This window comes from Delphinapterus leucas, chromosome 11 (genome assembly GCF_059928025.1).
Source record: "Delphinapterus leucas isolate spDelLeu-1000000601 "Yukka" chromosome 11, BTC_Dleu_Yukka2, whole genome shotgun sequence".
NCBI lineage: Eukaryota > Metazoa > Chordata > Mammalia > Artiodactyla > Monodontidae > Delphinapterus > Delphinapterus leucas.
In genome coordinates, this window is record NC_143139.1 from 6422265 (window position 1) to 6447893 (window position 25629).

General features: G+C 52.5%; 1 protein-coding gene and 1 long non-coding RNA gene across 5 annotated transcripts in view; one reads left to right on the top strand and one right to left on the bottom strand.

The window, feature by feature from the left end:
* Window positions 1-1342: 1342 nt before the first annotated feature.
* On the bottom strand, window positions 1343-23618 carry LOC111176652 (uncharacterized). 3 transcript variants are annotated; one of them, XR_016394854.1, is made up of 5 exons: window positions 23272-23618; window positions 9888-10029; window positions 6875-6970; window positions 4526-6448; window positions 1343-4148 (listed from the first exon to the last, which is right to left on the bottom strand). It is a non-coding gene; the product is annotated as an uncharacterized LOC111176652 (long non-coding RNA). The 3 variants fall into 3 exon arrangements; XR_016394853.1 differs by having other exon boundaries at window positions 22993-23618; XR_002645102.2 differs by lacking the exon at window positions 4526-6448 and having other exon boundaries at window positions 22993-23413.
* CD9 (CD9 molecule) overlaps window positions 23552-25629 on the top strand; it is a 35844-nt gene continuing 33766 nt past the window's right edge. The window contains exon 1 of one of the 2 annotated variants that reach the window (XM_089920175.1): window positions 23552-23756. In XM_089920175.1, coding sequence (XP_089776301.1) covers window positions 23691-23756 — 66 coding nt within the window. In that variant the 5' untranslated portion in view covers window positions 23552-23690. The remainder of the gene's footprint in view (window positions 23757-25629) is intronic. The other variant, XM_022577364.3, reaches the window with a different exon arrangement.

Below are 25629 nucleotides of genomic sequence, written 5' to 3' on the forward strand. Positions count from 1 at the left end.
TCCGGACGCGCAGGCTCAGCGGCCACGGCTCACGGGCCCAGCCGCTCCGCGGCATGTGGGATCTTCCCAGACCGGGGCATGAACCCGTGTCCCCCACATCGGCAGGCGGACTCTCAACCACTGCGCCACCAGGGAAGCCCTGGTTTGTATGTTTTTAAACGGATGAAGAAAGAGAGACAGGAAGGAGGAGGACAGAAGACTCTATGTCACCCACAAAGCCTAAAATAGTTACTTTTTGTAGAAAAAGTGTGCGCACCCCTGACCAGGATTGACCCAGCTGTGGCGGCCCTTCACCCACGCATCCCTGGCGCGTGACATTGGGTGTGATATTCAATTTCTGGAAGGCTCAGTTTCCCCATCTGTAAAGCCAAGGCGGGAACAGCACCCGTGTCCCAGGGTTGTGAGAGTGAAGTCAGGTGTAATGGATGCCAAGCCCTCAGCCCAGAGCCCCCTGCGCTCCTGCACGTGGCGCATTCTGCTAGCCGATGGCGGCCGCGGTGGTGGCACCAAGTGTGTGATGGGAAGATGAGGAAAAGAGTCCCCTCCTGACCAGCTGACCTTCCCCACGTCACAGAGAAGTGGGGAAACTGAATCACGGGGGTGACTCATCTGAGGTCACTCGGCTATAAACAGGATGTCACCAGGGCCACTTCCCACAGACCTGTGAAGGCGCTTGGCGCCTTCCTTCCACCACCACCCCCCGCCGTGCCTCCCCTACCCCTGCTCTCGAACCCCTGCCCTCCGCACTTCTCCACACTTCTGTCCTGGGTCCCACTCTCACAGGACCTTGCTCTTCTCAAGAAGCTGATTGCCCTCCGCTGCTGTGTTAGTTGCCAACAACTAAAGTCATTTCCTATCCTAGGGGTATTTGCATTTAACACGCACCTCCTAGACCCCCAGACATCCACAGGTATTCCTCTCTGTGTGACGCCAGGCACAGTGACAGATGCTAGGAGCTGCACTGAAAATCACAGATGCCACTTCAAACCAAAGCATCTCGGGAATTCCCTGGCGGCCCAATTGTTAGGGCTCCGCGCTGTCGCTACCGTGGCGCAGGTTCAATCCCTGGTCGCGGAACTAAGATCCTACAAGCCACATGGCGCAGCCAAAAAAAAAAAAAAATTGTGACCAGAGCCTCTCAGATCCACTATCCAAATTCTGTGTCACCCGTTTAGCTCACACTCTGAGCAGACAGACAAACGTAAACACAGGACTTGACCACTGAGTCCAGCTCTGCCGTGGTCCAGCTGGCCCCCCAGTCCCCTTCCCTCACCAGTCTCCTGAAGTTGAAGGATGCAGGGTCTCTCTGAGGTCACATAAGAAGGCCCAGGCCACTTCCATCTTTTGAGATTACCAGTACATATATTTTATAAAATGAAGAAATGCCCCAAGCAGGGTTATGGAACTTGTGGTCTATTTTAAACATTTACTTGCAAAGTTTACACTTTCGACCCCAAAGGATAATGCAATCTAACGGTGCTGATCCGCAGAATAATTTCAGGATTTATAACAAACATTCACGTATCCTGAACTCTCAGGCAAAGCGGTCTAGTGGGGAGATAGGGGGCAGTTTACAGACGAACAGCAGCGACTTCTTTCAGTTCCGTGGGCGTGTCTCTGTGATGATTGCAGCTCACTTTGTTGGGAGATGAAGTCCACGAAAATGAGACAGGAGTCCAGGGCTGAAGCTCCTCTCGCCCGGCTCTCCAGGGAATTCCTAGACGCCCTCCTACAGCTGAGCCTGGCTGAGTGGCTGCTCTCGCCCGCATCCTGGACCTAGTCTCTCTTCTCTTGCATCAAGCCTGCCTGGAAGGCCATCCGCTTCTCCTCCTGGCTAGGTGCAAATTCCCTTTCTGTTCCACGAGACCTGCCATCACCCTGCTCTGCCCTCTCTCCCTCTCCCTAGTCCCAGGAGAGTCACCAGCTGCTTCTCCTCCTAGTGCCCAAAGCATAACTCAAGTACTGTAAGTACTGGAAAGGAAGAGGAACTTCACAGCTACAAACACCGCCTCGGCCAGGTGATCAAGGTCAACACCAACATCATAGGTCATAGTGATAGAACATACCCTTGACATGTAATGAACATGGGACTTGACCTCTGTGATCTTCCTCCCCAAAACCCATAACCCCAGCCCAATCATGAGAAAAACATCAGACAAATCCCAATTAAGGAACATTCTTCAAAATTCCTCCCAATTGTCAAGGCCATCAAAAACAAGGCAAGTCTGAAACACTGTCACAGCCAAGAGAAGCCCAAGGAGACAGGATGACTAAAGGTAATGTGGGATCCAGGATGGGATCCTGTAATGGAAAAGGAACATTAGGGGAAAAATAAAGAATTCTGAATAAACTGTGGACCTCATTTAATAATAAGGTATTGATATTGGTTCATTAATAGTGACGTGTGTACCACATCAATGTTAGATGTCAATAATAGGGGAAACTGGGCGTTGGGTGTACGGGAATTCTCTGTACTACGTCTGTACAGTAATTCTGTGAATCTAAAATTGTTCTAAAATTAAAAGTTTATTATTTAAAAAAATGAATTATGAATGAGTGGCTCTGTTTCATCCTTACCCACCTCTAAAACACAAAGTACTAGGCTTAACTAGAGGGCAGAATGGCGGGCAGATACGAACACTGCTGCTGTGTCCTGGGGGGGTTACTGGACCCCTCTAAGCCTCAGGTTCCTTCATTTTAACGGGAAGGAGTGGTAACTACAGCGACAATTTCGTGGAACTGTTCACAAGATTAGTGTGTAAAGCCCTTAAGTCAAAAAATTTTCACTGTGCTGTTGATCTGTTGTGTGGCCAGGACCCAAGGACATCTGGGCGCACGGCTGCCCATCATGGGGAGAGCTGAGTGGCGAGAGGCCTCCACCACGAAGAGGGTCATGTCCTCTGGAGGAGGATGGAGTCCAGGGCAAGGGGAGGAAGGCAGGTCTGGGAGGCCTCCCGTAAGTGACCACACTCAAGGGCCTCCTTGCCATGCCGGGAAGTACAGGGTGTTGCGTCCATTACAAAGGCTACAGAGGCATCCTGGTCTCTGTTCATGACCCAGAGCACAATGGCCGGAAGAGCCACTCAGGGCCCAGGCCCAGCAAAACAGACAGCAACTGCACCTCCCCTCGGAGTCCCCACCTCTTGCAGGGCTGCTGGCTGCACCACCACCCCGAGGAAACCGCAGGGAACCTGGGCCTCCAGCGCCCTCACCAGCCAGGCCGCAGCAAGGCCACCTCAGAGTGGCCAGGCCAGCAGGGCCCTGAGCCCACCCCTCGGAACTTATAGAGCACAGCTGTCCGTGGGCAGCCCTGGGGGGCACCTGCTGTCCAGACAGGTGGGCAGAGGCCTGTGCTGGGCCAGCTGAGGCGTGAGTCCTGACGCTGCCGCACGGCCTTGAGCAATCTCTAACCCCTCAGTGTCTCAGCTTCCTGCCCCGTCCTGGGGAGAACAGGCCTGTCTGCAAAACCTCACACCCTGGGACTTCCCTGGCGGTCCAGTGGTTAAGACTTTGCCTTCCAGTGCAGAGGGTGTGGGCTTGATCCCTGGTCGGGGAGCTAATATCCCATGCCTCACGGCCAAAAAAACCAAAACATAAAACAGAAGCAATATTGTAACAAATTCAATAACGACTTTAAAAACGGTCCACATCAAAAAAAAACAAACAAAAACCCTCACACCCCAGGAATCAAAGAACCCAGGTGGATGGAGGGGCAGAGGGCCCTCCAGCCCCCCAGCTTTCTCACTCCCCAGGCCACCCTGTGGCTCCGCGGCTCCACACAGCAAGCAGCAAGGGCGCTGGGGGCGCCACGTGTGCTCTTCAACATAGAACCCGCTGATCCCTGCAGGTGAGGCTCGGCCCCATTTGAATGATGTGGAAACTGAGGCCCGCGGGCTGAAGTGACCTCAAGTCACCCATCAGGTCAGTGACAGAGCTGGTCCTGGGGCCAGAATCCTCCTCTGGTGCCTCTTCCTCACCTCAGAGCAAAGAGGCTTCACTGCTGCCCTCAGCTGAGTCGGCACACAGGTTCCTGAGTCCTCGCCTGCCTGGGCTTGACGCTTCATCTCTGTGATCTCCTGGTCTTCATCTACCGTATGGGGAGTATATGCACGCAGAACATCCAGTTTCTTTGAGGACTGTGGCAGTCTCTGTGGGACGGACAAAACAAACAAAAACACCACCTCAGTTTCTGCCCTCAAGGAACGTAAACTCTAACAACAATAACTAAAGCTTGAAAACCGCCCTAGAGTCTGCCTTTCCTTTTCTCACTTTTCCTTCAGAGCAGGCAGGTGTAGTTAGTGCTGTTTTACAAACGCGGGCTCGAGATGGAAGGGGAAGCCTAAGTGGAGAACTGTGATGTTCTGACTGAATCCCATGGTACTTTCTACCTGAGGCACCATCTCCAAAAGAACAAGAATGTAAGGCAAAATTTGATGACCATTGCTTCATGTAGGACTCTCTCAGCTGCAAGTGACAAAAAAAAAAAGGGGGGGCGACGAAAACAAAATAGGAAATAGGAGCTCACTTAACTGAAAGGTCCAGGGGTCAGGCTGGGCTGCCTTTCAGTGCAGCCTGCCTGGGACCTCAAAGACCTGAATTCTCTCCATTTCTCAGCAGCTGTCTTCCTCAGGCCACATGTGATGACAAATGGAGACCGTGGTTCCAGGGTTTGTACATCCAGGTTCAAGCTCATCAGGGAGGAACCCCTACCTCTCCGGCAGAAACCGCAGCTGAAGTCTCACTGGCCCTGGGTGGAGCCCAAATCCCTCCCCAAACTCATCACTGTGGCTTTGGTGATCCATCGTGGCTTTGGCCAATGAGGCTGAATTACAGAGCTGGATCAACCACACCCAAAGCAAAAGGGCAGAGAGAGGGTGGGGAGGGAGAGAGTCTTAAAGGAAATTTGAGATACCGGACGATAAATACCCCAACTTCGGTCTCCTCCTGCCCTCCAAACAGATGGTCCAGGAGGCCGGGTGAAGCAGTGTACAAGGTCAGAGCAGGTTAGAGAGGGTTGGCAGAGGGAGGCAAACAGAAAATAACCAGCACACCAGGGTGAGGCCTAGATTCACCCCCGCCCGCCACTCTTGGGAGCAAGCCCAAGTTCTCAGCCTGGAGTAGCAGGTGCTCTGGCCAACTTTCTCCCTCCGACCCCGGTCCCCTCTCTCACCACCCTGACGCCCAAGCCCCTTACCCCAGACCGACAGAGCCCGTCCCCAACTCCCCGCCTTGCCAGCTGCTACTCCCTCTGCTTGTAATGTACTCTCTCCCTTCCCCACCCCCTCCCTTTCTTTACATGTCGAACTCCTATTCATCCTTCAAGGCCTTTTTCTGATGGCACCTCCTCCATGCAGACTGCACCAAGTCCCACACTCAGAGTATCTCCTCTGTCCCCACAGCATCCCTACACAGAGCCCACCAGAGCAACTATGGCCTTGTCCTGGGACCGTTTACCTGTCTGTCTCCCTGTCCAGCTGTGAGCTCCCTGGGGCTGGGGATTGAGTCTACTCAGCTCTCCGTCCTGGGCTCAATTGCACTGTCAGGCACATAGTCGGCCCATAAATATTCACTGAATATGTGAATAAAAGATGAGGAGAAGACTTCTGTGTCCTTCTCATCCCCCCTGCCTTTTTCTGGTCTCACAACAGAGAAGCACACAGGCAGGAGTAAAGAGAAAGAGGGGCATGTACCCCAGTAGCCCCCGCACTTTCCTCTCCCAATCCAGTTTCAGGCTCTGCCTTACATAATACGGGAAGCCTTTCTCCTTGGCCTTTCTATTGCTGGAAAGTGCTATAGGTGTGAGTTGTGTGGACCTGAGGAAAAAGTGTTATCCACCAGGCCCTCTACCCTGTCCCCAGAGCCCCAGGGCTTCCTGGGCTGCCTCAGCAGGACTTTCTCCAGAGCACAGCCCCACACGGGAGAGGTCCAGACCAGCTGGCGTGATCACGAGGGGTACCCTGCTGCCCCTGCTTATTAAGCACCTACATTTGTCAAAGCCTCTCTGACCAGCCCAAGGGGACAAAATTCCTTCCTTCCTCCTTCATTCACATAGTCGTTCATTTACAAACAGGGTGTCACACACTGAGGACACAGCAGCGAATGAACACAAAGGACCTGCGGTCTAGAGGGGGCGACAGATACTGAACCGGAAACAATCTGTGTGATGAGACCCTCAAGAAGGGGAGAAGGGGAGGGGGAAACAAGACAACAACTGAAGAAAGCCAGAAGCAGAAGGGTCCGAACAGGCAGCTCCCCCTCCCCTTCCAGCCTGAACTCCAGAAATCAAGGGACCAGGAGACAAGCCTCAGCGGGCAGGAGAGGCTTTGCATTCGATTCCTCGGGGGCATCACAGAGGACCACAGGCTGGGGGCCGAAACACCGGGGATGCATTCTCTCACTTTCTGGGGGCCAGCAGTCTGCGATGGAGATGTGAGCGGGTTGCTTCCTTCTGATGGGCAGAGTGGGGGGGCAGTTTAGCAGGTTCTTGTTTTGTTGACCCTTAGCCCTGCTGCACTCCTGAGAGGGCCACTTCCCTAGCACATTTCCGGGCCTGGCTGACTCACTGGACAGGAAGGGAAGGGCTGCAAGGGCTGGCTGCCGACCAGGGACCCCTCGTCTCTGGCCACGCCTGACACAGCCTTCTGGGGAGCCCACACACACCAGCCCTCCCCTCTCTGTGTGTCCTGCCTTTGCTAGCAGGTGGCCACTCAGCCCTCTTGGGTAGGGGGATGCCACACGGGCCCAGCTCTCCCTCCCTGGATGGTCCCTTATCCAGGGGCCCAGCTGTCCTGAGAGGCTTCCACTACAAGTCACTCATCCATCCACACATACTGAGCCCTCGCTTCCCTTTCAACAAATAAGTATCAGCACCCACCATGGACACCATCTAGGCCCTGGAGATACAGCGGCAAACGTAAGGACTAGCCACGGCCCCCGTGAAGTTCACATTCAAGTGGATGGAGACAAAGACCTGAAAAATCAACATATACCATGTCAGCTGGTGACAAAGTCAACAGAGGGAGCAAAGCAGGGGAGACGACAGGGATGCATGGAGTGGGCAGGGCTGTGCCATACATCCAGCCAAGGAGCCATCTCTGATAAGGGTCCTTTGGAGCAAGGCCCAAAGAGGGAAGGATCCTGGGGGAGAGGGATCCAGCTGAAGGAACAGCAGGAGGCCAGGTCGGAGGGGCAGTGTGCCCACCAGTTTCAAGCAACACCCTAGGGACTTCCCTGGTGGCACGGTGGTTAAGAATCCACCTGTCACTCTTTTAAAGTGTGCATGGATATGTATTACAGGGGGGAAAGGTGGGGAAATGTACAGTCATACACAGGGGGAAGAAGAAGGGAACATGCATGTCCCCTTGCTGGCTATATACTGCAGGAATACGTGCCTCTCAGTCTTTGTTGGTTCTGAAGCTTCCTGAAGTGTGCTGACATTTGGGCTGCACAGAGACCCTCACCTTCACTTTCACCTCCTCTTCTAGAATTGCTTTGCTCTATTTTTGTGTATATAAATATGTCATGATGATTATTAATAATATTGCTGCAAATGGTGCCATAGACAAGGTTTGGCTTCTTGGAACATTTATAAACCCAGACCAGTGCCTGTCCCCTCTTATGTTGCTTTCAAGTCCTTCCATTTTAAGTAACTTCTTTTTATCTTACAAGTCTGCCTGATTGACCTTTGAACTTATCCACCCCTAAAAGCTGTGCCCGGTTCTCTGGGTCAAGCTGGATGGTGACGAGTGGCAGCAACACACACTTCTCTTCGCTTCTGCCTGAAATTTGCTTAAAGCTGAGATCAGTAAGGATTCTGACACTAGTGCATTGTTCCTGGAGCTAAAGTCATTCTACGGATGTTTGCTTATTAGTTTCAGGACCCAAAACAACACAAGTCCCTCCTCCCTGATAGCTCCTTCACATCTCAATCCTGCAGTCCTTACTCAGGCAAACTGTGCACTGCCAGAGGGGCCCTGGGCTCTGCCACACACCCAAAGGAGGTCTTATCAGTGTATTTCTAAATGGCCTTACACTTGGTAGAAGAAACTGAACGGTTACTCCAATGCAGTTGCAGTCTGCAATCTGCTAAGTCAGGGCTCTCATTTGTGTCCGAGTTGGCCTGATATGGACTGCATCTGGTTTACGTATAGATGGGTCCTGTTGGGGTATGTGCACAGACATGTGAGCGTGCATATGTATGCCCTCTGTGAGATATATATATATATATATATATATAAATATATATTCACACATCTCTATATATTTTAATGTATTGCACATGTATATTTAAAATATATATGAAAGAACTCTAAAAAAAAAGAACCCATCTGCCAATGCAGGCCACATGGGTTTGAGCCCTGGTCCAGGAAGATCCCACATGCCGCGGAGCAACTGAGCCCGTGGGCCACAACTACTGAGCCTGCGCTCTAGAGCCCGCAAGCCACAATTAATAAAGCCCGCAAGCTGCAACTACTGAAGCCCGCGCGCCTACAGCCAGTGCTCTGCAACAAGTGAAGCCACCGCAATGAGAAGCCCGTGCACTGCAACAAAGAGTAGCCCCCGCTCACCGCAACCAGAGAAAGCCCGCGCACAGCAACGAAGACCCAATGCAGCCAAAAATAAATAAATAAATATATATATTTTAAAAAGAAACATCCTAGTGTCCAGGGTGTGCGTGTTGGGGGAGGGTGAGTGGGGACCAGATGCACCGTTAAGGTGTGGGCATCATATCACAGGCCCTGAGGAATTGGGGTTTAACCCTGAGGAGCTGGAGATTTTAAAAGTTGAGAACAAAATGTCCCATGTCCGCAAGGAGCTTCCCGCCTAGAATCAGAAGTGGAGCAATCCCCAGCAGGGGCTACGCTGACAGTGGGATTCCTGCTAAAGGTTCTTGGAACGTGGGAGTGTTCTCTGTGGGCCCTGGGAGACGCCGCCTGCCTCAGCTTAGAAGCCTGCTGCTCTGCGTCAGGGCCGGCTTTTGACTCCTTGTCCCCAGAGCGGGTGCTTGTTTGTTTGTTCGTCATAAATTTAAATTGAGGGGGAAAGTGTCGTAATACCTCGGTTAACCACTTTGCCTCAGAGAACTGAGCTGATCCAGCCACGGCCAACCCCGTGCCATGGAAAGCAGAACACAGTGTGTGCACGCGTGCATGGGGCGGGGCGTGCATCAACACACTGCTGTCTTCCTTTGTCCCTTCCAGCTCTGGGGTTTTCCTGGGACTGTTCCTCTCTTCTGGAGGGAGGGGCAGGGGGCGGGTACAGGAGATGGGGAAGGAGTTGGGAGGCACACTGGAGAGTGTCTGTGGCAGAAATAGATTGCATACAAGCAACCGGGGCCACTAGAGAGAGAAATATGAGCGGAGCCCATGTAAATGTACTGACCGAGAGCATTCCCGTGGTTCTAAGCAGATCTGGACAAGTTCACGCAGGGAGGGGTACAGTGTGATGGACCAGGGCCAGAACTAAAAATAAGGCGTGTTTCTATGCCCAGCGGGAGCGTTAGCATCTGTGGGATTGTGGCAGAGGAGAGGGGAGTTTCCGTGCCCCCAGGCACAGTGAGGCCAGAGAAGAGGCGAGGGAGGGGTTGGCCGGGCCTCCGTCTCAGCAGTGAGATAGGATGATGCTCCCCCCAAACAGGAGACCTCTCCTCTTCCCAGCTGGGAAGCCGAAGCCCAGAGAAGGCAGAAGTCGGGCAGGGAAGGACTGAGGCAGAGGCTGTCCTGCAGCAGAAGAAAGACTCCAGGCGTTACTGCTGGCCAACCCTGGAGGCTGGCCCATCCCTGCCAGAGTAGCAGAGAGGGGTGGGGCCGCCTCCAAACCTCCTCCCCAGGGAGCAGTTAAGGAGCCCAGGAGTGGCCTGGAGTGGAGGGAAGGGACACAGCACTTACTGGGTGTTCACTAGACGGGGGTGTTTTCCACAGGGTCCCACAATGATCCTGAAAGGTGGGTATTTCGCTCCGTTTTGACAGATTATGAAAACAGGATTCTGGACTTCTCTGGTGGTCCAGGGGTTAAGACTCCGTGCTGCCACTGCAGGGAGGGAGGGAAGGAAGGAAGGGAGGAAGGAAGGAAGGGAGGGAGGGAGGGAGGGAGGGAGAGAGGAAGAAAGGAAGGAAGGAAGGAAGGAAGGCAGGCAGGCAGGAAGGAAGGAAGGAAGGATGGGAGGAAGGAAGGGAGGGAGGGAGGGAGGGAGGGAGGGAGAGAGGAAGAAAGGAAGGAAGGAAGGAAGAAAAAAGGAAAGGAAGGAAGGAAGGAAGGATGGGAGGGAGGGAGGGAGGGAGAGGGAGGAAGAAAGGAAGGAAGGAAGGAAGGATGGGAGGGAGGGATGGAGGAAGAAGGAAGGAAGGAAGGAAGGATGGGAGGGAGGGAGGGAGAGAGGAAGGAAGGAAGGAAGGAAGGAAGGAAGGAAGGAAGGAAGGAAGGCAGGAAGGAAGGAAGGAAGGAAGGGAGGGAGGAAGGAAGAAAACAGGGTTCAAAAAAGACTCACAGACTCACATAATCCCAAGGCCACCCAGCATGTCAGTGGCAGAGCTGAGACTGGATCCCAAGGCTCTGCCTCCCAAGCCTGCACTCCTTCTGCCACCTGTCACTCATCTAAAAGGCAGAAAGGGAAGCAGACCCTTTCCAGGTGGCCCCAGAGGGCAGAACAAGGACAGGGGTCACAGGTGGGAAGGAAACCTTTGTAATAACCAGAACTACCCGACAGTAAGTTGCTGGCCTCAGGAAGCGGCAAGCTCGTGCAAAAGCTGGCTGCTGGGGACCGTGAGAGGGATCCAGGAGGTTCCCATCACTCTCAGGGTCTGTGCCATGTGGAAGCAGCATGGGAGCCTGGCCTGCCTGGGTCTGACATTGCCCTTGACCTGTCCTTGGTGTGGGAAGGAGGGAACCTTGAGTCTGGGAAGAAGAGAACCATCTCTGGAAGCTGCCTGCTAATGGATCAATCATTCAAGCAGTTTGCAACCCTAATATCCAGCACCAAGCGGTCGGAACAAAGCCCGGCCCTCAGGCTGCTGAGTACCTTCTAGGGAAATAGGGCTCCCACACAAAGGGAAGCAAGCATGCCAGACCCAGGCAAGAGAGGGTGTTTGCTGCAGAAACAAGGGCTAATTTACGGGCCGCCTCCCAGGTTTATAAGGAGTCAAAAGACAGGACAGTGGGGCCTGGAGAACCCAGGGAAAGTGCCTTGTACTAATAATTATAGTGTTAATAGTGTTATTCACAGCTGTCTTTTTTTTTTTTTTTTGAGCATTTACTATGTGCCAGACACTGTGCTGAATGTTTTGGATGCATTGTAGGATTTAACCCTCAGAGCACCCCTGTGAGACAGGTGCTTTTATCGCCTTTTTACAGACAAGGAGACAGGCCCAGAGAAGGGATGTAACTCGCCCAAAATTGCACAGCGAACGTGGCAGAGCTGGGACTCAAGCCCGGATCTGTCAGACTCCAGGCTGGTGCTTCTGCCATCTCTGCCCTGACACAGAAATAGCTCCAAGATAGAATGTAATTGTTTCCTATTGCTGCTTAACAAATTAGCACAAACCTAAACACACGTTTATATAACATTTGTGTAGGTCAGAAGTGCGAGCTAAAATCAAGGTGCCAGCAGGACCGCCTTCCCTTCTGGAGGCTCCAGCGGAGAATTCATTTCTTTGCCTTTTCCAGCTTCAGGAGGCCATACTCAGCCCTCAGTATGTGGCCCCTTCCTTCGGCTTCAAAGCCGGCTTTGCCATGTCTCTCTGACCTTTACTCACACCTTCCCCTGACCACAGCCAGCGAAGACTCTGATTTTAAAGATCCCCATGACTAGACTGGGTCCACGTGGATAATTCAGGATCACCTCCCCATCTCAAAGTCCCTTTTACCATGTAAAGCAACACATTCACAGGCTCCAGGGATTAGGGTGTGGACATTTCAGGGGCCACTATTCTGCCTAGCACTTATAATAAAGTGGGGGAAAAGCAAATGCACCAGTAGCAAGGTACTTAAAAGGGGAGGGAGGGAGGAGTGAGTAAGTATATGTATTAGTATTTGCATAAAGGATACATAAAACCAGCATTGGTTATTGGAGGAGAACCAGGCTGATGGGGGACAAGGCTGGATGGTGATATTTTGTGTCATTACAGAAGTGTTCAAACACACACAAAACTAGAGAAAAAATAGTCTAGTGAATCCTTCTACCCGTGACCCAGCATCAACAGTTACCACCGTTTTGCCTTCTAGTTTCATTTATCTCCCCACCTTTTGGGAAAGGACTGAAAATGTACAGCAAATCCCACACATCGTATCACTCTAGCTTTAAAAACTTCAGTATGTAGCTCTAAGAGACAGGGGGTTTTCAGAAGTATACCACAACTCCATCATCACACCTAATAAACTTAAAAATAGTTTCTTACTATCATCTAATACTTAGTTTATATTTAAATTTCCCTAATTGCCTACAAACTTTTTTTTTTTTTTTAAATAATTGGTTCATTTGGATCAGGACCCAGACAAGGCCCTCATGCTGTACTGGGTTGAGGTGAGTCCTAAATTTCTCTCAACCTATAACAATTTCCAGGAGATACACTCTTCCCTCTCTACACTTTTATATCTTTATTTCTCAATCATGTAAATGAATGATCTACACAGAAGTTAAATACAGGAGACAATACAAATCTCATGCTGCGTGGAGAGTTAAAGGATGGGGGTGAAGAAGACCATCCCAAGCAGGGGACTCAGGAGCAGAGAGGAGGGGGTGGGGGAGGGGGCCCCCGCCGAAGCCCCCGGAGGTGGGTGGAGTCAGGGAGCCCAGGGGTCCAACATTCTGGGGGGTTTCCTGGTCTGCTTGGCAGAGGTAGGTGGAAGGGTTGCCGGGACACCAGCGACAGCCTAGGCTGCAGCATCCTGAGGAAAGTCCCCAAAGGGGGCTTTATAAATAAATCAATAAAAGGATGATGCAACCTTATCTAAATGTGCAGCCTGCCGAGAAACCACAGGAAACCCACTACCCACCAAACCGAGCCTAGTGTTACACCAAAGCGCCCCCAGACCGGACAGCGGAAGAACATAGAGGCGGATAATCACGAAGGACAGAGGAGCCGCTGAAACTCCCAGACGTGAGAGACCTGAGCTCTGTGCCAGCTCTGCCTTCAGCCGTCTGCAGGGTCCTGTGAAGGTCACCTGCAGACGCAGCACCTCGAGTAGCCATGGCTGGGGGAGCGGGGAGTGAGCAATAGCACGCACCAGCATGTGCTTGGATCTGCATAAAGAAGGTTACATAAAAACCAAATGAGAGCGGGACCTCCCTGGTGGCGCAGCGGTTAACAATCCGCCTGCCAAGGCAGGGGACACAGGTTCGAGCCCTGGTCCGGGAAGATCCCACATGCCGCAGAGCAACTAAGCCCGTGTGCCACAACTACTGAGCCTGTGCTCTAGAGCCCACGAGCCACAACTACTGAGCCCATGCGCTACAATTATGGAAGCCCGCGTGCCTAGAGCCTGCGCTCTGCAACAAGAGAAGCCACCGCAATGAGAAGCCCATGCACCGCAACGAAGAGTAGCCCCACGCGCGGCAACTAGAGAAAGCCTGTGCGCAGCAATGAAGGTCCAACACAGCCAAAAATAAATAAATAAATTTATCCAAAAAAAAACAAATGAGAGTCAAAGAGACCCTGAGTACGGAAGGAGCAGTGGAAATTCTCCCCACTTAATATTGCTAACAGCCAGATCCCAAAGCCCCACTCCTACCACCACTCCCCATATTATCCCTGACTGAAAGAGGGGTTGCTGCAGGATGAATAGGAGTTTGCTGGGAACAGGAAATTTACTGTAGACGAAGAGAATGACAGAGTCAAAGGAAGAGAGGCGGGAATGAGCCCAGGGCGTTCAGAGAATTAAAACGAATTCAAAGTGCTAAATCAATGTGGGATCTTGATTGGACTCTGGGACAGGAAGAGGACATTAGTGGAAAAACAGGTGAAATCTGAATAACATCTGCAGTTTAGTTAATAGTACTGTACTTAGTTTTGACAAATAAACCACGTTTTTTTTCAGATGTTGACATTGGGGGGGAAGCTGTACTATCTTTGCAACTTTTCTGTAAACCTAAAATTATTCCAAAATAAAAGAGTTAGTAGGAAAGAGAGAGAAGGAAAAAAGACAAAAAGAGCAGTACAAAATGGCTAAAGCATATAAGTTGCCAGAAGGGGGGAACGGGTGATGGGCATCAGCAGAGGCTGGCTTACCGGGGCCTCCTGTGCCCCACCACGGGGTCCAGACTCCATCTCTCTGCAGGCAGTACTCCACGGTGATGTCCCCTCTTTCTGAACCCTTCCCACAGGCCCCAGGGGGACACCAGCCACAGTTTCTTACCTTCATGTTCATCTTAACTATATTTCACCTGCGCATATGTGCCTGAACACACACACACAAAGATCCCAGGTCTGCTACACACACACACACACACACACACACACACACACACAGAGCTCATCTAGGAGGTGCCCTGTGTCCAGCCTCTAATCCCCCCACCCCCCGGGAATCTAGAACCATCACCCAGAACAGAGGTCAGCAGCCATCCCCATTCCCCGTGGTGGAGGAAAAGCAGTCACCCTCCCAGCTCCGCAGCTGTGAAAAGGGAGCCTCAGAAGGACAGTCTCCAGCAAAGGCAGGACCAAGACGCAAACACTCCACCTGTCTTCGGCCCCTAAGACTCAGATGCTCAGCTTGCTGGGGGCACCTTCAAGATGGCACAACCCCTCGGGTGTCACCTGCAGTCCCTTCACCCACCTCCACAACCAAAGGACAAGAAAGACAGAGAGAACACCCATGTTAACACAGCCATTTACGCCATGCAGAGGTAGTTCAGCACCCGGGTCCTGGAGCCAGATCATCTGGGCTCAAATCCCGGCTCCGCTGCTTCCCAGCAAGTGAATTCATGTGGCCTCCATTTCCCCATGTGTGAAATGGACATAGTAAGACTCTCAACCTCAGAGGGCCGTTTGAGGATTAAACGGGTTTACACATAGCAGTTGTGCCCATCCAAGTGTTCGTTCTTTGGGCTTATTTTTTCACCTAGTGTCTGCAGAGTTCCTACTGTGGGTACTACAGGAGCTGATCATCTATTGGGGGACATTTTTTTTAAAAGATGCATGAAACATGAAATTACTGGGAGTTCCCTAGCAGTTGAGTGGTTAGGACTCCGTGCTTCCACTGCAGGGGGCACAGGTTCGATCCCTGGTCAGGGAACTAAGATTCGCATGCCTTGCGGCTCAGCCAAAAAAAAAAACACACACATGAAATTACCATCCAGGACAACGTCTGATCAGAGTCTAGTGGGTGACTCAGAAAGAAACTGCTACAGGAGCGCTGAGAGGGTGGGCCAGCACAAACTGGGATGATCGAGGATTCGGGAAACGCAGGGGCCAAGCTGGCCTCAAAGATGGGGGCTGCTTATGGGGGAGAAGAGAAAAGGATGGGCCAGGGACTGGGGCAGAGGGAAGAGGCGGTGGGAACCCAGCCATAGGTGTGGGTGTGCATGCGGTGTCCCAAGAGAGGGAACAGAATTGTAAATACTATAGGTTATGACAAGAGAGCAGAGGGCCTTTATGATGAGCTTAGAATTAGGACATGAGCCTTTCATACATTCAGAAAATATTTACTGTGCACCTGCTGTGTGTCGGGTACTGTTCAAGGCCCTCGGGATACTTCTGAGAACAAGACAGTCACAGTCCCTGCTCTGGAGGAGCTTACATTCCGGCGGAAGGAGGCAGATTATAAACAATACACATACTAAGAAAATTCTTTCCTCTGTTAGAAGGTGATAAGTGTGATGGCAAACAATTTAGCAGTAAGTGGAGCCCAAGAGGTTTTCGAGCAGGAAAAATGCGCGAAGCAAAGCTTTAGGAGTTACAACAAAAAGACGATATTAAATATTAGTTACTGGGGCTTCCCTGGTGGCGCAGTGGTTGAGAATCTGCTTGCCAATGCAGGGGACACGGGTTCAAGCCCTGGTCTGGGAAGATCCCACATGCCGCGGAGCAACTGGGCCCGTGAGCCACAACTACTGAGCCTGCGCGTCTGGAGCCTGTGCTCCGCAACAAGAGAGGCCGCGATAGTGAGAGGCCCGCGCACCGCGATGAAGAGTGGCCCCCGCTCGCCGCAACTAGAGAAAGCCCTCGCACAGAAATGAAGACCCAACGCAGCCAAAAATAAATTAATTAATAAAAAAAATATTAGTTACTTACAACTCTTCGTCACCGCCCACCCAATCTCCTGAAGTGGACAGATCCTGAGAAATATGATTTGTTTTGCTGAGCTGGGGTAGTGGGAAGTGGAGGATGCAGACTGGAAATGCCGAGTGAGAGCTACGTTGCTCCCCATGAAGCGGAGGGCGAGGGCCAGAGGCTGGCAGGGGCTGGGCAGGGGTGCAGGAGACCAGGCAGGCGTGGCTGCACAGAATAGAAGTTTGAAGAAAGATCCAAAAAGCATTTTGAGAATGGTGTTCTCTGGCATGCAAGCTGTCACCCCTCATCCAGTTCTCCATGAAATCTTCATAAACTCCATACTCTGCGTGGGTGGTCTCCACAAGGACTACGCGTGTGTTCAACACACTGAAAAGAAGTTATGGTGGGGGTAGGGCGGCCCAAGGAAGCCCAAGCCCAGTGACATGGCAAGGCAGTCGGTCCAGTGATGTGTGCAGACTGGATGAGTGAATGACAGGAACGCGGGTAGGAGGATGGGACAGTTGTTTGGACTGAGGAAGGGCTTCGAGGACACGGCCCCATCTTGGGTGGAGCAGGTGGAGAGAAAGCTGAGCCATCAACACGGAGCCGGACTCAGAAGCCCTGAGGTCTGGTCTTTTCTCTAAATCCCTCTCTCTTGGGTGGGGAGGGATAAACCAGGAGGTTGGGATTAACATATACGTACTACTATATATAAAACAGATAACCGGGAGGGAGGGAGACGCAAGAGGGAAGACATATGGGAACATATGTATATGTATAACTGATTCACTTTGTTATAAAGCAGAAACTAACACACCATTGTAAAGCATTTATATCCCAATAAAGATGTTTAAAAAAAAAAAAAAAAAACGGATAACCAACAAGGATCTACTGTAGAGCACAGGGAACTCTACTCAACATTTTGTGATAACCTACCTGGGAAACTAACACAACACTGTAAATCAACTAGATTTCAATTAATAAATAAATAAATAAACTTCCTTGGAAAAGATAAAAAATTTTTTAAAGACACCCACAATCCAATAATACCCTGTCATTTGAACAGAGAAAAAAATAAGAAACAAAATAAATCAGTCTCTCCTGCCTTGGGCTTGCTTCTTCATTTTTAAGTTGGACAGCCTCGGTGGCACCTCCTACCGGTGACGGGAACAGTACAAGGAAGCAGGAAGCACATTCAGTGAGCAGGTGTGGGACCAGCAGGAGCAGAGGAATCCCAGGTGAGAGGAGGGTTCGGGGCTGACCGGAGGGTGTGGGCAAGGAGAAGGGCAGGCGGCTTCTTGTGTAGGGAGCCCCTCGGAGATTATGAAGTCTGATCTTGGTGTTTATTTTGAGGTGTCTATTCGTATTCTATTGACGCTGTGACAAACTACCACAAATTTAGTGGCTTAAAATCAGCACACGTGACTTTACAATTCTGCAGGTCAGAAGCCCAAAATGAGTCGGCAGGATGACATTTGCTCCCTCTGGCAGCTCGAGGGGAGAATCTGCTTCCTTGCCGCCTCTGGAGCTGCCTGCATTCCTTGGCTGCGGCCCTGCGTCCTTCCCATCTCGGCCTCCGCCTCCACGTCTCCCTCTCTGGCTCTGACGCGCCTGCCTCTTCTTCTAAGGACTCGTGGGATTACACTGGGCCCATGAGTACATGCCACGATAGCCTCCCCATCTCAAGATCGTAACGTAATCACACGTGCAAAATCCCTTTTGCCACGGAAGGTAGTATCTTCACAGATTTGGGGGGTTAGGATGTGGGCATATTTGCGGGGACATTAGGGTTAGGGAAATGCTCTACAGGCCCTCAGATATCATGATGAATTTAAGCGCAAAAGAAAAATGGTGGGAGGAACAAGGGGGGATGCACATCCAGGGAAAGAGGGGAGCAGAGGACAGAGGAGCCATGCCTGAGGGAGACCCACTCCCTGGCAGTTTTTTCACAAGTTTGCAGAGGGCTCCTATGGGCCAGCAAGGGACTGGATGCTTGGAGAACACAGAAACTAACCAAATGCACGTGTATTTAGAGGAGCTCGCCTCCAAAACGTGTGCGCAGGAGAGATTACGATGAAGCCCAATGAGTCGCGCAGGAGAGATCCAAACAAGGTAATCCGTGGAGGAAAAGACCGAGTGTGCAAGGCTTCACAGGGTAGTGACATTTGAGCTTCGTAAGAGGCGCAGCAAAGACGTTTCTAGAAGGGAAGGGAGTGAGCCAAGGTGGGTGGTACAACCCCAGGGACAGCAAGGGAGAGGTGTCCAGAAAGAAGGGCTGTTCAGCAGGGTCATGGCAAGGAGAAATGGCCACCAGTGTGGCAGCTGGGAGGCCTCAGTGGCCCACGAGAGTGGGTTCTCCAGCCGCCTCCCATAGCGGGAAGCAAGACCGGGCCCAGGAAGACGGGTGTGGCCAGTCCTCAGCTCCCTAGCCCTGTGTTCAAATCTTACCACCAGGTGGGGCACAAGAGCCAGAGTGAACCCTCAGCCAGAGCAGGGGTTTTTCCAGAAACAGGATGCCCTGAGGGAAGGGAGGAAAAGTTCTCCCACTCCATCACCACACAGCCTGGAAGGCCTCACTGCCTTCATGTGATCTCTGACTCAGGGGCTTACCCAGATTTTCCCCTTCCAGTTAAAGCAGAACCATATTTTTTCCGTTGCTCCCTTTCTTGGTTGCCTGTAGGACTAAAGGCCTCTAACAAACACACTTTGGGGCGGAGGCTCAGGGCACCACAAAACAGAGGGGACCTGATATCTCCTAATTCAAAATGTCACTGTACAGGCCCAGACAGAGGAGGTGGCTTGTCCAGAATAAACCAAAGGGTGGGATCAAGAACAGAATTCAGATCTCCTCACTCACATTCTCAGGACTCCTTGATTGTACGTAATTTGATGTTTCACCATAGCCCTCTCCCGCCAGTGGTTTCTTGAGGGTAAACAGTAATAGTAACAGTAGCCAACATTCCCTGGGCACTCCAGTGGCAGGTGGATGACCTCAGTCAGTGCTCACAATTACCCTTAGAAGGAGTTTCTTTTATAAGCTTAAATGTTTGCTCAACTCCTCCCATCTGGGCATGTGAATGAGGAGGTGGGGCGGGGAGAGGAGAGGAGAATATAAAAAAGATAAAATCCTTTCTCTCCTTAGACCTGTTCTCCCAAGGCAGGTGGACTCTGGCTGAGGACAGCACCATGAGACCTTGTCTGGTTTCCGGCCTCAGCACCCCACACCCTGCTGGACCCCAACCATCCTTGGCCACGGTGGGTCAGGGGCAGTGACTTGGGAAAGAGTATCAAAACTCCTCTTCCCGTGGCCACTATTGGCCACATTTAGGGAACTTTGCTTCCGCGGCTGCTCCTTCCCAGTCCTCCTTCCTTCCCTGTCTCACCCACTATGGTGGTTTCCCCAGCAGCTGCCTGTGGTTTTGTGCCTGTGCCTTTCCACATGGTTCCCTCTGCCTGGAGTTCCCTCCCCAGCCTTGTCTGCTGGCCCACCTTCCAAAGTCAGCTGCGGTGTCCCCCTCGCTGGAAGCCTCTCCCAGCTCAGGCAGACCTGGGTACACGCCCCAGCCCCTGCTGTTTCCTAGGCAACATCTCCCCCTGTTAGCACGAGTTCGTGTGCCTGACGCACAGTGAGGCCAAACATACCAAAACGTCGGAGTTTGGAGCAGAGAAAGGTTTATCAGGGCAGGGCCATACAAGGAGACGGGTGGCTCACGCCCTAAAAAAACCCCAAGCTCCAGGAAGGATTTCGAAGGGTTTCAGCAAAGCTTTTTTAAAGCCAGGCAAGGGACTAGGGTCGCAGGGTCTGTGATCAGCTCGTGCACAGTTCTCTAATTGGCTGATGGTGAGGTAACAGGGCGGTGTCACAGGGGTTAACCTGATCAATCCTTAGGCTCCAGGAGGCCTGGGGCTATGTGTTCAGGTCATCAAGTAGTTAACATCTTCCCTTTGGTGGAGGGTTTTAGCATCTGTAAAACAACTCAGGAAATGTGCATCAAATACCATTACCCTAGGTACTTAAGAGATGAGCTAAAGCAGAGGATATGGGGGAGGCCTGTCCCAGGAAGGCCCCATAGGGTCCTGCTCGGTTATACCACAAGCAAAGACCCCAGGGGCTTATACTGGTCTGGCCTGCACTGAGATTCTTCCAGGTGAGATAGAGGGCATGTCGTCTTAGCATCGGGTATGTATAGGACACAGAGCAGGCTCTCCAGAAACACTGGAAGAAGAAATGAATGAAATTCTCCTCGGCTCCAGCTGGCCTGACTCTGATCTTGCCCTCGCTACCCCCTCTCCTGGTTTGCCCCCCTCTCTCCAGCCTCCACCCCGTTGCCCCACCCCTTGGTCTCTCACCTGAACTACTCCACAGCCTCCTAACGTACCTCCACGGGTCCCCAGCTCACCTTCGTCTCCTGCTGCCCCGCTCCCCAATTGCAGGTGCCCTGATACACCTCACCTTTCAGTCTAACCCCCCAAAGCTCTGAGCCAAGGCCTGGAGATAGAGGCAATGGTCCTTGTCCTCAAGGATCCTCCTGCCTGCTCCTCCCCTCAACCCCCAACCGCCCCCTGCCACCAGCCACCCAACTACCCAAAGCACAGGTTCCCTGCTTATAAACACTTCGGTGACCCCTCACCCCCGCTTGCAGAGTCCAGGACCATGAGGCACCTCTAGTTACATCCCCACCTTCACCTCCCTACACGCCTCCCCCAACTGTGAGCTCCAGCCTAGACCCCAGACGGCCCCAGCCCCAGCTTTGCCTGATTCTCCCATGATTGCAACCACTTTTCCTGGGGTTCTGCAGCATGCTTTCCAATTTGGGTCAAAGGCCCCTCCTTTAAGCCCCCCTGGCCTTTAAGCCTCTCTCCTTGACCTCCTGTAACACGCTCATCCCCCTGCTGCCCTAAGGACATAACAGGATACTGAAAGGTGTTTTCGAATGAATGCATCAATGAGACAGATCTAACAACGATCGTAAACAGAGCAAAATATGTACTTTAAAGTGGTAACGCAGGCTGTTTCTGGTGTTATTTTGAGTTACGTTTTTTTTTGCTTATTGGTATTTTCTGATGTTTCGGTAATTGAGCAGGTTTTGTTTTTGTAATTTAAAAAAAAAAAACACCAAAGGAAACTTCATTTTGAAAAAAATACGAAAGGGTTTTGGGATTTCAAAAGTAGGGGGAATCTCCTCATCCTCTGGTGAGAAACAGGAAAGGAATGTTTAAGGGGCCATAGAATTTCTACAAGTGAAGATGGGAAGGCAGGCCAGCCAGAGGGCACACACCACATGCCAGGTGCAGACCTGGGGTGCTGGGGAGGGCAGAGTGTCCCCTACAGATGCAAGATGAGGAATTTTAACTTATCTCATTGAATGTGGGGAGCTGCAGAAAGAATCTTTCTCTTCCAGTTTTACTGAGATAGAATTGACCTGCAGCACTCTATAAATTTAAGGTGTTCGACATAGTGATTTGACTCACATACATCATGAAATGATTACCACGGTGGGTTTAGTGAATACCCACATCTCATACACATACATTAAAGAAATAGAAAAATATTTATATTTTCTCCTTGTGATGAGAGCTCAGGATTTATTCTCTTAACAATTTTCCTTTATAACTTGCAGCAGTGTTAGTTATTTACCTTAAAACGGGAAGTTTGTCCCTTTTGACTACCTTCATCCAATTCCCCTTCCCCTCCCCTCCCCACCTCTGGTAACCACAAATCTGATCTCTTTTTCTGAGTTTGTTTGCTTGTTTTTGAAGTATAAATTGACCTACAACACTGTGTTAGTTCATGATACATAACACAGTGATTCGATATTTCTATACATTTCAAAATGATCACCATGATAAGCTAGTTACCATCTGTCACCATACGAAGATATTACATAATTATGGACTATATTCCCCACACTGTACATTTAATTCCCATGACTCATTTATTCCGTAAGTGAAAGTTTGTACCTCTTAAATCTCCCTCGCGTAATTCTCTCCTACCCCTACCCCCCTTCCCTGTGGCAACCACCTGTTTGTTCTCTGTGTCTATGACTCTGTTTCTGTTTAGTTATATTTGTTTGTTTTTTAGATTCCACATGTAAGTGAAATCATACAGTATCTGGCTTTCTCTCTCTGATTTATTTCACCCCACATAATACCCTCTAGGTCCATCCATGTTGCTGCAAGTGGCAAGATTTCATTCTTTTTTATGGCTGAGTAATATTCCATTGTGTATATACACATCTTCTTTATCCCTTCATCTATTGATGGACACTTATGCTGTTTCCATATCTTGGCTACTGTAAATAATGCTGCAATGAACACAGGGGTGCAAATATATTTTCAAGTAGTGCTTTCATTTTCTTTGGATAAATACCCAGGAGTGGAATTGCTGGGTAGTTCTCTTTTTAATTTTTTTAAGGAACCTCCATACTGCTTTCCATAGTGGCTGCACCAACTTACATTCCCCCCAACAGTGGAGGAGGGTTCCCTTTTCTCCACATCCTCGCCAACATTTATCATTTGCGGGACATTTCTGAGCGGGGGAGAAACACCCTAAGCACTCTGGCACTGGAGCTTCAAAGAGGTAGCAGTGGGCAGAGTCAAAGGGCAAGAGTGCGGGTGATGGGGAGTAGAGGCAAGAACAGAAGCCAGGCTACAGGCTTTGTCTTCTCCTCTGGGCCATCTGAACCTCAAGTCCAGGAAGCACTCCCGGACTGCCCGGCCCTCAGACATATTACTATTCAGTGATGGTATCTGAGAATTACTCTCATAAGCTTCCGACCGATCTTCCCACCTGGACGGCGAGCTTCTAATTCCTCCTGCTCCGCATGATGTGCCGAGTAACAGTGTGCTTCACGAGTGAAGGTTTGCAAGGAGCCGCCCCAGGGAGACATAAGGCCAGGCAGCTTCTCTTTAAATCGAGGCCAAAGCAAGAAGAGCCCTCATTCTGCGGGCAGCCGGCCTTGGGTTAAGGGACCTCGGCCCCGACCACCGGGGAAGGGGTCTCCCAAAGCAGAGGGCTCGAGAAGGACGGAAACCAGGGGACAACCGGAAGGGCGAGGCCTCCACTTACTCCGGGACGAAAGCAGCCGAAGATGACTGACTGGACAGACCCCAGGACTGCTGGGAGGAAACGGGGAGGACGGCGGGAAGTCAAGGCCGGCCGACTCGGTGGGAAGGGCCGAGCCAGAGGCGGGAGGGGCTGCGGCCACCGGACCTGGGCGGGGCGGGGCGGGGCAGGTGGGGCGGGGGCGGGGGCGAGGGCAGGGGCGGGGTCAGGGGCGGGGGCGAGGGCGGGGGCGGGGTCAGGGGCGGGGCCCGGCACATGCGCACCGCGGCGGCGCGCGCCCGAGGAGTGGCACTTTTTAAAAGTGCAGCCCTGAGGCCAACCCACAGCCGCCAGCACCTCGGTCCGAAGCCTGGTCCCGCCCGTCCCGGCCTCAAGCGCCCCCGCCCCACACCAGTCCGGCCCAGGCCAGTCTAGCGCGCACCATGCCGGTCAAAGGAGGCACCAAGTGCATCAAATATCTGCTGTTCGGATTTAACTTCATTTTCTGGGTGAGTGAGCGCGACTGCCGCGCGCTCCTCTCCGGGGCCACCTGTCCACCCCGGGCACCCGGTCCGCGGTCGGGGTTGCCGGTCACCGGCATCGCCTGCGCAGGGGAAGACTCCTGGCGGGAGGAGAGGGCACTGCGGCCGCCAGCTGGCTCCTCGGCCGGGGCTGAGACGGGCTGGGAGGGCACGTTGGTCCGGGGCTGGCCCGAAGCGGGGCGGGCAGGGGGCGCGGGGCCCTAGTGAGCCGGGGGTGTGTGTGTGGGGGGGTGTTTGCTCCCACCCCGATCCCCTCCGAGTGCAGGAGGGAGAAACGGAGCACCCCCTCTGCTGGGGACTCAAGGCCCTGCCCGAAGGGGACTGTGGCGGGCAGTGCAGCTCGTGACCCGGGTGTGGTCCCCCCGAGTGGCCGAGGCCGCAGGGAGGGGAGGATGCGGACCCTCCAAGGGACTAAGGTGGCGCCGGAGGAGTTCAGTGAAGGTCTGTTGGCACCTTTACGCCGGAGAGCAAGGGGCGCGCAGGTCGCGGGTGTCAGCGTCCCGGGCCCCGTCCCTGAATGAGCGTCGGGATCCCTCCTCCACCCCCGAGGGGGAACCTTCAGGCCCCATGCTCTCAGAGATTCTGAGCCGGCGTGAGAAAGTCCGAGCTCCCTCGAAACTACCTGAAAGACTAGCTTGTCTTGATTTTTTTTTTTTTTTCCCCCGAAGAGCGATAAGTATCTGAGCTGGAGAGAACTCCGGGAGAGTTGGGGAGGGGTGGGGCAGATGCCTATCGGCGCCCTCAGTAGGATGAGTCCTCTGTTTCTCCATTTCCGGGAGAGATCAGGTGCCGGCCTCACCCCCTTCCCCGCCAGCCCACCCAGCAGCCGGGCGGGGCCACAGGGAGTGGACTGTCACCTGGGGAGGACGCAGGCCAGGGAGATCCAGGACTCCCGCTGCCGGCCACTCTCAGCCTGTCTGCAAATGGGAAGGCTAAGCCTGGCAGCAGGGAAGGGGAGTGGTCCCTCCGCACCTCTCCTTGAGGGATTAAGGGGCCACCCAAAGAAAGAGGCAAGGAATAGGGGACTTTGGTGTCCTGGTTCACGGGCCACATCCCCTGCTCACAGGTGGACAGTATTTGCCCCTTTGCAGTCAGGAAAGCATTTGGAAAGGCAGGCCCTGTGCCACTCTCGATAGAGATGGCTGTAGAAGCAGGGGCGAGCCACCAGAGGCTTGTAACAAAAATGTGCTTATTTCCTTGGAGCTGCTTCCCCATGAACCCCAGGGAAAATCTCCTGAGATTTAATCCTCTCTCTGGAGCTGACGGGGTATGAGATTGACCTGCCCTTGCAAGACTCATCACACCCAACACCTGCTCTAGTGAGGACAGTGCATAGGTGTGCCCTGCCCAGCCCATGGTCTGCTCTAGGGAGACCCTCCTGTGGTGGGCACCCCCTCCTCCCGGGTGTCCCTGCCAGCCAGCTAGCTGCCAGCCTTGGCTCCGCCAGTCTCCAACTCCGGCTCTAAGAAAGAACGTCAAAGGCTGACTAGCCCCGCCCCACCCCGCCCTTGTCCTTTAAGGAGTTTTTCTCTCCCTCCTCCCTAGCACCGTCTCTCCCCTGCCAGTCTCTTGGTTACTCCTCAGCTATCTGCCTAGGCTGTGTGAGGGTTTGGGGCGCGGGGACCCACGGACTCCCAGGGTGCCTCCATACCCCCCGCCCCATGGCACCTGCAGGAGCCTGGCGGGAGGCTCCCAGGCCACTCAGGTATCTGCTCAGCCTCTCACTGACTCCTGCCTGCCACCCCACTGTATCCAGACCTGCCCCTGCCTGAGCTAGGTGCTGCTGATGGGCTGTGTCATCTGAAACAGAAATGACTCATTCTAGGAACGGCTGGGTATA